We start from the raw sequence: 12,191 nt of genomic DNA, 5'->3' as shown, positions 1-12,191 counted from the left end.
GTGAATTAAGACTCAGACTATCTCCACTTTGAAGTGATAATAAATATTGAGGAATACTTGTGGACTTCGTTTTTTTTTTTTTTTTTTTTTTTTTTTTTATAATTCTTATCACTGTTGGATTGGGAGAAGGCCAGCTTGCCAGTGTTACTGAGGGCACACTGGCTTCTCAGATGCTGTGCTAAATGCTTTCCATATTGTTTACTTAGTCGTCACCATGCCTCTCTGAGGAAGGGAAAGAATTTCTCCATTTGAGAGCATAAAGCTGAGCACCAAAGCTGTGTGAGCAGTCACTGACTTATGCTAGAATTCCCAATTCCTTAGTAAGTTACTAACTCCCCTGCCTTAAATATGAAGCATGGCATTTTACTTGACACCCATGAGCTTTAGTTGCTCACCTGTAATTTGAGGATAACTGAAACCGACCCCACTCCACTGGACTGTCTGTTGTTTAAATGAGGTAATATAGGAGAACTGTTCAGCAGTGCTCCCAGCATATGGTCAGATCTGAGCCATAATCACTGTGGTTATTGCCCAGGAAAATTAATTAATTAATTAATTAATTAATTAATTATTCTGTACAAGTGGCTCACCAGAGTTGTCTTCTGATCCAGATCTGTTTGAAATCTGGATCTACCGCTCTGACTCTTTACTGCATGGGACTGTGGGACAGAGACGGTGTTTCTGATAATTTAGTATGAAAATAGAAGCAAGATATCAACTGTTCCTTACATATTGGATTTTATTTTTGCTGGTTTCTGCATTCATAAGTAAAGGTTTTTCATTTTGCTATATCTATTTAAGTTATTGTTTGTGTCCCAAAAGACACCCATCAGAAAGAGCAAAGAGAAAGCCCTAATGGAATTTTTCTATCCATGTTGACAAACAGTTCTTTTCTAGAGTTCCCATCAAAAACTTAATCTCATTTAATGCTTCTGAGTTCAGTGCGATAAATTCTGTTACTCACATTTTATTTTAAATGTATTCATGAGCGTGCGGCTCTATGGAAGAACGGTGCACAAGCTCTGGTGCCCATAGAGGATGGAGAGAATGTTTGGTCCCCTGGAGCTAAAATGATTGATTACGAAGTAATGGGTTCTGGGAACCAAATTCAGATCCTCCTCAAGAGCAGTCTGTGTACTTAACTACTGAGCTATCCCCTCTGTCCCAGTGTGCCCAAAAATGTGTCTCAGAATCACCTTGCAGGCCACGTCATACGTTTTTGGTGTGATAGTTTAGTTGTTTTCAGTCAACTTTTAAAATATGGTTGTTAGTCTCATACACTTGACGTTTTGCTTTATTATTCTAGTTGGTTAATTTAGCAAATGTTTGCCTGCTAGTTTCTACGAGGTGAGATGAATGGAGGGGTACTGTATTTCTTCTGTAGGAACGATACTCTGGCGGAACACACAGAGGCTCAGTTTTGTATTCTGGGAAGCAGAGTCTTGATTATAGGAGGCGAGAAGTCGTATGATTTCAGAGGGAATTTTCTAGAGAGAAGCTCTTTGAGCTTCCATGTAGTAAGTATAAAGGAGTTAGGAGAAAGTGAAAGACTTTCATTAAATGGCGACTCCCAGTGAGGGGTGAGGAACCCCATAGGCATTGTGGGAAAGAGAAACAAGCAGGTTGGTATATCTGGAGTGTGTAGCAGCTCCAAATTCTGTAGGACTCTAAAGTCAGAGATGGCTCTGGAGAATTAATCAAGGCAGGACACTGGAATATCTTGTGTGTCGGGAAGCCTGGCTTTAACTTTTAGTGGAGCCCCGGGGTGCTAACAAGGCAGGTGACTGGAGTTTTTTGATTGACATGGTTTTAATGTCTGTAACATGAGGGTGGGCTGTGGATGGGCAGCCAGGGGCAGCTTGACCAGGCTGCTGTGATGATTAAATGTCAGGCCAGGAGAACTAGCGGTAATGGGACAAAGAGGAAGCTAGAGATGTGGGCGGCATTGTAAAGTGGACAGGACTTTGGCAGTGGAGTTACAGAAGACAAGGAGTTGAGGACCATCCTTCCATTGCTTGTTAGATTAGGGTGCATTCTGTCAGTCAGCAAAGAGTGAATACTTAGAGCTAAGTTACCGGGGAAAATTCTAGTTTTGATTTGGGAGGCGACAGTAGAGGGACAGGCTAGATTGAAATTTGAAGTCTTCACTGGTGACTGCTCTGCCCCTTCATTTCCGTTCCTTGGCCGCTGTACTACTTTAACATGGCTTTAGTGTTTCTTAAAGATTCTTTCGTCAGGAACTGGTCGAATTGATCAGTTGCCTCCTTCCCTCCATCATACCAACAAGTAAAAATTCCCTGTTGAGAACATTAAGCACATAGTTTTATAAACTCTTTGCTTAATGGAGCCCCCTTCCCCTGTATTTTCATAAGTTGAGTTCACTTGTATGATTGACTCACTGGTTCTTAAGTTAAAATATTGCAACTCTTCTCTTTGAAACCTTTGTGGTGTATTTTAGTATTATAAATTATTTACATTTAAGAGCCACAAGCCTAATATGTGCCACAAATCCAAATGTTTATACTCTAGTAAATGACCTTTTTCTGTAAACTTTATTTTTCTTGAGAACCATGTCGTTTATAATTCATGACTAATAACTAAGTACCAGTTACTTCTGCTGCACAGTATTTAAGATACATATGTGGATACTGTGTACATTATTTTAAAGCCTATCATATTACTGGAGAATAATGTTACAATGTATTCCTTCATTACCATTTTTATTTTAAAATATGTATTAGAGATTTTGATCTAAAGTTGTAACCCCCTAAAATGCCATTATATTTCATATGAATGTTAATGACACAACACCTGAGATTCCCTTAGTACTCTCTCACATGTGTATTTTATTGGCCTGACAATCATTTTTTGAGCACTTATTTTATGTGACACATGGCTGATGCTAAGGAATGGAAAGCCCTGAGGAGTTTCGAACAGACCATCTTTGAGGGTTTTCAGGTGAATTGCTATTGAGGGCCCCCTGGTCTTGTGAACTGACATGCTTGAGTCGTGAGCAAAGGTCACTTGGAGAGAGGTATAGATTCAAGTATTTAATGGTATAGTGTATTCACCCCCACCACAGAGATAGTGCTGTCTAAGGAGCTGAAGTTCTTTGATCCAGCTTCTTTCCCTGTAAATGGTAGTGGCTTTAGGCTCCCCAGCTCTGGTTTTAACCCAAAGCTCCATCATCATCATCATCATCATCATCATCATCATCATCATCGCCACCATCATTTCCTCCCCCCTTTTTCTTCTTCCTTCTGTTACCTTTTGCAAACTCAGCCAAAATTCTAGTTATTACCTACATTAATACATGTAATCAAGTAATAAACAATAACTTGCTGGCCTGGGATCCATTCATTTTCTTTAATGTGATTTACATCTGTCTTAAATTTATTAAATGTTGGTTATATAGCTTAACTCCATGAAGGCAATCTCACATTGCCTGCAAAGGCTTCCTCACCTCCTACTGTCATAAATTTCAACTCAGATGCACAGGAACGTTGGCACATGATGTGGTCAGCACTTTAAGTGGCTTGGATGCCACTTTGGAGCTCTGATACCCAGAAAAGTCGCCTTCAGTGAGCTCAAGACTGGAAAAGCTCAGAAATAAAGCATTAATTCCCTGCAGCCGCTGGCATAGTCTGGCCACTGCAAATGAGATTCTCTCTCAAAATTACAGTACTTCATGTTGGCTATTATAAAAGACATTGGAAGTACTAAATGTAAATTAAAGAATATTTTTAAGGAGTATTTATATTGTAGGGCTACCTCAAAGAAATATGTCCGAGATTTCTCCTGCTATCATTGAGGACTGTGATTATATTTTATCTGTCTGTCTAGTTCCCACATGCAGGAGGAGGTCAGAAAGTATTTATTGAATTAAAAAGAAAACCTGTTTAAGCTCGGATTGTATTTCTGTTTAAATGAGGTGCTTTTGACTAAGTTGAATGAATTTGGAATTTTGATTTCTTAGATGTTAAGTAACTTGCAAATCCCAGTTTACCCATGCCTCTCTAAGCGTGTGTTTATTTAATAATATCTCTTATCATCTTGAAGGCTGTCCCCAGCATATGATCTGTTGGGATCTACAGCTCCTTTTATGTTTCCTTTGATACGTATTCTCAGTGGGGCCTAAGATAACGATGCTTTAAGTGCTTCCAAGAGGTATCACCGCCTTCGGTACTATGGTGCTGTCTTCACACAGAACGTTTAGAGTTTACAGATTGAATTCTATATGTGACTTTAAAGGCAGCTCTCTGTCACTTACTCAAACCTGTTTTTAGTAGCATATACGAGATGAAATGCTTCAATTAACTTTTCTTGTGCTCTGAAGATATTTTGAAGAGCATGTAATTAATCAGTGAAAAGTCACGTTCTAATAAATTAACATTCATGGTGTCGACACCCTTGACATTCTTGTCAGTACTCACTTATTATCATTGAAGCTGTAGATCTCCTTACACCTAACTATATCAGCTCTGCCTCCTCCTTACTGAATGCAAGGCTTGGCAATGTTTGCAAGTGCTGGGGGGTACTACCACTTTCTCCTCCAGACAAATTAATGTGGAGCATAACAGTTGAGTTCTAAAGAGACACTAACTTTTCTCCCAATCTCCCTCCCTCCCTCCCTCCCTCCCTCCCTCCCTCCCTCCTTCCCTCCCTCCCTCCCTCCCTCCTTCCCTCCCTCCCTTCCTTCCTTCTTCCTTCCTAATCCCTCCCTCATCCCTCCCTTCCTCCTTTCTTTCTTTCTTTCTTTCTTTCTTTCTTTCTTTCTTTCTTTCTTTCTTTCTTTCTTTCTTTCTCTATACTGTTTAGAAATTTTCTACTGTTGGCCATTCGTGTAAGGTTTCATGTTTTGCTTATTAAAATGTACACATTTTACTGCATGACAGGCATATGCTGAAATAAATTTTTCTCATAAACAACTCCATTTCTTTTACAAATAGTGGAAAAGCTGAGATTACTTTAGTATCACCTGGAAGTTGGAAAGTAGGCCCTTTTGTAGAATATGTAGCTGTTAATTAATAGATACCCAATCATTTAGGGTATTGCTTCAAAATTACACCCAGCAAAGCTAACTACAAATATGTTATTTTGAACTATAAGGGGAATACTATTACAATGTTAAGCTTTAACAAATTAATTTTAAGCAGTAGTGGACTCTGCTTCTGTAGACTGAGGCCTATACAAAGAATGATGACATTTGCCATGAATCTAAATTCTCAAAAGTGTCACCTAGACTCTCTTCATCTGTCTCAAATTTATGACTCAATGACTGTGTAGGTTCAGGATCTGGGAGACAGAACAAATTAAAAAGCAGAAGCCCATGCCTCTCAGAAACATGAAACCACAGGTTGTTTTTTGCACAAGGTACCACAGTGAAGCCAATTCTCTTTTAATGAACTCGAGTGGCTTTAGTGTGAGTAAAAATCAACAATTCAGAACCTGTTAATTAATTAGACCACAGATCTCATTCCATTTTATACACGATAATGCTTGTTTTATTTAAGGCATGTATATGAACTGTGCATAAAAAAAAAAAAAAAAAAAAAAGAGAAAACTTTGTGCTTTGTGTGCAGTTTGATGATTTGTAAGTGTAGAGAGGCCTTTTGTTTGTTTGTTTGCTTGCTTTAAGTCTAAAGTGGTTTACATTTTTTGTATATCTTAATAAGAACAAATACATTTGTTGCTTGTGCAAATAAAATAACAGTAAATAAATTTAGGTAGCCATCTTTCAAAGACATAAAGTATGGAGCTGTTCTGTAAGAGAGCTGACTGCAGCCAGGATCCCTGTAGCTTAGCCCCAAGTGGCAGTGACAGTACACCTTCTGAAATGGTCAAGTGCGCTCGAGTGCGTGTGTGTGTGTGTGTGTGTGTGTGTGTGTATGTACGTGTGTAGCTAGCAGTGTCTACAGCAGATTATCTACAACTGGTGCTGTGACTGAACGCTGCCTTGGATTCATTGATTGGCTCTTTCTTGTCCCAGTGCTTTACTGCTGCACTTTGTAGACGGGATACCTTAACTAGTACATTCTATGACAGTCAAGGATGCCTTAACTACTGGTCTTGTTACTAAGCTACAATTTTCCTCCAGTGCAGTGGGAAACGCCTTAGTGAGACATGATCTGACATTACCGTAAGGACTTTTCTGTCTCTGCTGTCCTGGAAGGTGACAATGACGAAGGCAGTTGATATTTGGTCAACACAGGAAGTGGGTTTTTGGGTCCAGGTGTGTTTCTGACCTGTTGCCATTACCTCCTGAAGTGCCTCCTATACAGGTACTGAGTGAAAAGAATCTCTGTAGTTCATACTCTCCTGTCAAGGTTTCGGAACCCCCATGTTGGCTTTTACCCATTGAAACATTTTTTTTTTTCCTGAAATTAACCCTGTGTTAATTCTTCAATAAAACTTTATGAGTCATAAGATAAAATTTATGCGCAAAGAATAGGCTTATGGAGCTCATAAATAATAAGGTCAGGTTCGGCATGGTGGCTCAGGTCTTTAATGCAAGGATTAAAAGGCAGAGATAGGTGGATCTCTGGGAGTTTGAGGCCAGCCTGGTCTACAAAGTGAGTTCTAGGGTAGCCAGGGCTACCCTGTTGGAAAAATAAAAAGTAAATTAACAAAGTTTAGGAATGTGCTCACTGTGCTTAAGGAAACGAATTATTTTTTAAAAACTATTAAAAGTAGCTGGGAAGTTGTGGTACAGAACTTTAATCCCAGCACTAGGAAAAAAGAGGCAGGCAGGTCTCTGAGTTCGAGGCCAGCCTGGTCTACAGAGTGAGCTGCAGGACAGCCAGGGATACACAGTGAAACCCTACCTTGATGAACCAAACCAACAAATAAATGAATAGACAAACCTATTAAGGGTGTCATTTTATTTGTATACTTTGCAAAATAATTTCACATCCTAAATATAGTGTCTAAATGACTAAAATTAAGCCTAATATTTATTCCACCTCGGAAGAGAATAAAATTTCTGCTGGTACTTAAGTAGCATGTTATGTTACTGGAAAATAATTCATTATATCTTTTAAGAATTATAGAATTGCATGGGTTTTCCTCCTTCTCCTCCCCTGATTCTCACTATGTGGGTATCCTGGAAGAATTCCTTGGGACCTGCCTGGTAATGGTAGTAATAATGACCAGTGTATGTTTTCTGGAGTGATTCCTGGCATATAGTAAGTTAAACAGAATGATAGTTATTAATAAGTTGCTTATAAAATTTCTAAGTTGAGAAGTGCTAAGGCAAATACTAAGAAGGACCCCATGCCTCTGTTAAACTTATATTATTGTATTATTACAGGGTCTTTTAAGAAAAGAAAAGGTTTTACTCTTTAATTTTCATTGGCATCATTTCTTTTAAAGTACTGTAAGTCATTATCTAAGAACTTAACAAGAGACCTGCCTCTCTCGCTAGATAATTTACTTTTCATATGTATGGGTGTTTTCAGGTAAACAGACTCACAAATATTATTTGAAACTAAATGTGTACCCAGATATAAAGTAGTTATTAATGCTGTTGTATTCAAATCAATTACTGAAGCAATGAAAGCGAAATTACCTAATTAAAGCAAATCACAAACAAACCTGTGAAGTTTGTGTGGGGAATAATTGAAGTGGTAATTACGCAGTAGTAATGCGTTTCTTTTGAGGATGGCAACCTCAAATGTTGCTCGGCTTGAGGACAGGGCAGAGCTGTTAGACTTCCCGACCTTCCTACTCAGCCATGTCCAGAGTGATGCAGTCTTCTTTGCCTTTTTACTTTAGTGTGAACTTGTTTTCTTACATGCAGTGTGAACTTGTTTGCTAACATGTTAAGATGAGTCAGTGTATGGGCTCCTGAGGTGGCTTCTGACATTTCACGAGTTGCCATCCTAATCACCATTGTAGATCCTTCATTATACCTCCTCCGTGTCCCATATCGCAGAACTGTGTCAGAATTAAGGATAAGATGGAATGGAATGTCTTTTCTACAGATGTCATGGCAGCAGAATATATGTAAAGAGGTTTTATTTTATTTTATTTTATTTTATTTTATTTAACGTATAGGCATTAACTAGCCTTTGGCCAAAGTTTCCCCAGTGAACACATGACCTATATTCACTGCCGATCCTTTTGTTTAGTGGTGGTGTCTAAAAGTTGGGAAGACTTTATCTCTTGTCTTCTCTCTCTTTACTTGCTGTCTGTGTCCCAGGAAGACTAGAAACTGCTTGAGGGCAGGGAAATGACCATTTATGTCTGATTTGTACAGCAGACAGGGGACAGCTTTGGATTTGGATTGTGCAGTGGTTTACTATTATTTTTTTAAATATTTTTGTCTTCATTTATTAGCTTGTAAATTAGAGCAAGTTGATGCTTATCTTTCCTGGTTATAGGGATCCATACAGGAACCTTAGAAAGCTTTTCTTGAAGTCTCTAATACATTTCAAGAACTCCTTGTTGTCGTTCTTTGGTTGGGTTTTGTTTGTTTGTTTTCTAATGAGTTTTTCACTGACTCAAACATTAGCCAATTCGATGCTCAGTGTAGTCTCTAGGTAAAGAAAGCCGCCCGTGGGCATTGGGATACATAGCAGTTTCATCTGTGTGGACTGGCTGCATGAATTAAACTCCTATTCTAGGTAGGCTTGTGTCCCCTGATCAGATCAGGTTTGGTCATTTCAATTATGTTGTCTACGAAGGACACCAGACATCACATCCTCCGGTTTTAAAAGGGATGCTGAGTGAGCTCCAGCTTAGACTTTAGCTAACTGTCTTCTCCGTATCCATTCAAGCAGAATACTCAGGTTGCTTGGCGAGTAAATGTGGCTTCAACAAATACTTCTCCCCGGCAGCATCACTATTGTTTAGAGGACATCCAGATGCTCACATCCTACCGAAAGGGGCTACAAACTTGCCCCCGGACAGTTTTGTTATTTTAGGGTAAGAAACATAAAGAGTTAAGACACAGAAACATCTAAAGTTGGATTTGTAAAATATTTTTATTAGTTTTCTTTCTAATGATGTTTTGAATATCTCTGGTCCAGGTGCTCTCTAAGATAAACTGGCCCTTCCATAGACACATGCAAATGGCCTGTAACGCTAGTGATTTCATTCAGTTTTATCCCGAATTTAGAACCGAAAGATCCTTGAGAAATTGTGACCCCAGTGGTTCTTTTATTGAACCGCTGTACTTCTCTGTCTCTGCTGGAGCGGGAGGCCTCAACTCTCTCCTGGCAATCGTGGTGATCACCACATCTGTCCATGATGTTGTTATAGTGGTACCTGGGGTGAGAGACACCAGATGGCCTTCCCAAGAAGTTTCCTTCTCAGTTTGTTGTTTGTTGTTTTTTTTTTTTTTTTTTGGAAATATTGTTTAAATGTGTCTAAAGAATGTCTAAGCAGTTTGCCCAATGAGCAACCATTCCCTAGTCTGTCAAGATCCCTAGAGCTGAAAGGTGTTAAGGCGGTGATCTCATTAGTTTAGAGAACATCAAACTGTGATTGTATCTCAACAGGGCATCTGTTCATTGGGTTTATGTATTGTGTGCAGGTGTGTATGTGTGTGTGTTTGTATTTGTGTATGTGCAGGAGTGTGTGTTTGTGTATGTGCAGGTGTGTGTGTGCAGGTGTGTGTGTTTGTGTATGTGCAGGTGTGTGTGTGCAAGTGCGTGTGTTTGTGTATTTGCAGGTGTGTGTGTGCAAGTGTGTGTGTTTGTGTATTTGCAGGTGTGTGTATGTGTGTTTGTGTATGTGTAGGAGTGTGTGTGTGTGTGTGTGTGAGAGAGAGAGAGAGAGAGAGAAGAGAGAGAGAGAGAGAGAGAGAGAGAGAGAGAGAGAGAGAGAGAGAGAGAGAGAGAGAGAGAGAGAGAGAGAGAGAGAGAGAGAGAGAGCGCATGCAGGCACATGAGGTGGTCATGGGACATGTTTCAGGAACAGGTTTTCCTTCTCTCCTGCAGTCTCTTCCCCGCCGTCCTAAGGGTCTCAGGATGAGCTCAGGTCTTCAGGCTTGGTCAGTATCTATATCCAGTCATCTCCCCACCCCAGGCCACTTCTCAACATGGAATCTTTTCTCCTCAAAGCTTTAGTTTTTTTTTTTTTCTTCTCTTAATGTTACAAAAAATTTTATGCTATTTGAAAGCTCATAAAATGTAATTTGGTTGGCACAAAGATCTGTGAATTAAGTCTTCAATATTTAACTGGAAACACTGCATAGGAAAGCAGCAGGTTTAATCCGCACTGAAGGCGCAGGCTTGAGTTTGTAAATCTGTAGTGGCAATTTAATGGTAGTGGGTCCTATGCATTTACAGGTTGAAAAGAACCTTTTGTACTAACCAATGTGCAGTCGACTGCCTGTTTTTTCTTTTTTTTTCTTCTCTATTTTGTGTTAGAGCCAGTATAAAATATTTTTAACTTGCGGTCAAAGTTTATTTTAAATTGCAGTTGAAAAATTGGGTGGCCCCTGCTCAACCTACAAGACTCCAGTGGACATTTCCAGTCCAACGATGACATAGGTAGCCCTGGTTAAAGCAAATGGGTTACAAAACCAACCCCAAAATTGTGACCTTGGGGAAGGGATAGGTCTGAATGGGAGGTGGGTGTCAGTGGAGGCAGAAAAGAGAGAAGAGACAGGGTGGAGAATAATCAGAATATATTGTATACTTGTATAAAATTGTCAAACCGAAAATTCAATTAAAAATGATTCGGTTTTAAGGACAGAATGAAGCCACCGCCCAGCTCCGAGGATGGTTGGGGTTTGTTAAACTTCTGGCTATTTGAAATTGTAATGCGTTCTCAGGATCACGTGTCTGAACGGTCACAGCTCTGGAGACTTGCTATTAGCTGTGCTAACCATTTCATTGCAAAGCACTTACTGTCTTAAAAGCCCTCATGCTTTGAATGTGGTGGGCTTACTTCTTTGCTATCTGTGAGGCCCCAGCTTAGCCATGAATATTGGTTTCAGATTTTCCTTTACTACTGTGTTTGCATTCTCTGCCTGGTTGTCTATTGAGGTAAAGGAGGTTGACCCCGGGAGTCGGCATCATCTAGGAGAAGCCTTCAGCAATAATGTGAGATGTGTCATCCACTCTAAGGGAAGGCAATGGGGAGTTGCCCTCTTTTCAGATGTCTTGTAGTCGGTGGAATAGAGACTCCACAATCTCCTTCATCTTGGGAAAGCCAGTCGGCCTCTACTGGCAGGTCCTTTTCTCTCATGATTTCTATAGAAGCTTCAGATAGGTTTGACAACAGCCATCTCAAGGACTATGGCTTTCTTCAAACTTTCCAGTTCTTTGACACCCAGTGATTCTCAAGAAGTTTCTGAATGGGAGTTTGCAGTCTTTAAAGCAGAAGAGCTTGTGGCCACTTACAATTGGTCTTCTGAGACCAGCCCGCCTTTCTCATTGCCAGTAATCTCTACAGTCCACAGATTTGGACTCCCTAAGCCAGGATCAGGCGACAACTCCGTTGCTACGAATGGCGGAAGAAGTTTGCACTGAAGCAGAATACAGGACAGTCAGCTCTCAACGTCTGCAAGGCCCCCCTTATGCTCATTCTTTCCTGCTTTCTTTCTTCTTGATGAGACAAATGTATTCTCTGCTCAATGCTCTTCCTGTGTCTTCACTGAAGATGTCTTTCTTTCCTAACTCATTTCTTTGGTTGGCTCCTGACTGAAGCTCAGTAGTTAAGTAAGCCCTTATTAGACATCCGTTAATATTTCCCAGTTTTATTCCCTTCACACTGTCTGAAATAATGGAGTCTATGTCTTCTTTTTCTCCCAATACATATTTGAGGACTATTACCAGTCAGTCTCCTTCACTGGTAGCCTCAGTATAGTAGATAATAAACATGGAGTCATGGATTAGTTGGCTTGTTCTCTTCTTCCTTCAGTGAGAAGAATTCTCTGTGAAGCAAGCGTGGTATTTTATACCAGGTTGTCCTCTCCAAAGCCCGAATTGTAAAAATGTGTATACAAGACCAAGAGCATATGGGAGAGATGCGGTGGTAAAATGTCCTGTCTTGTGGCTGTAGCAGGCTGTTGCTTTCTCCCACCCCCATTTATCCGGGTGTTTGTTTCATTTACAACACAGAATGGGTACTTGGATGCTCTGGACAACAGCAGACCACAGAGAACATATTTATTTTTTCCAAATTGATTGCTATAATATTTAGAACATGCTTACGTGTTAGCAAACAAACAAAAAGCCGTT

General features: G+C 39.9%; 1 protein-coding gene across 1 annotated transcript in view; it reads right to left on the bottom strand.

Moving 5' to 3' along the window:
- The window catches only part of SPAG16 (sperm associated antigen 16), a gene marked incomplete at both ends in the record, with an annotated part of 827,025 nt that overhangs the window by 789,874 nt on the left and 24,960 nt on the right, over nucleotides 1-12,191 (bottom strand). The window contains 2 exons of the mRNA XM_080932901.1: nucleotides 7,793-7,976; nucleotides 11,352-11,476. Coding sequence (XP_080789027.1) covers nucleotides 7,793-7,976; nucleotides 11,352-11,476 — 309 coding nt within the window. The remainder of the gene's footprint in view (nucleotides 1-7,792; nucleotides 7,977-11,351; nucleotides 11,477-12,191) is intronic.

Source organism: Micromys minutus (assembly GCF_963924665.1).
Source record: "Micromys minutus genome assembly, chromosome: 19".
Taxonomy (NCBI): Eukaryota; Metazoa; Chordata; class Mammalia; order Rodentia; family Muridae; genus Micromys; species Micromys minutus.
The sequence above is the reverse complement of the archived record's forward strand: the minus strand, read 5'-3'. Positions and strand labels throughout refer to the sequence as shown.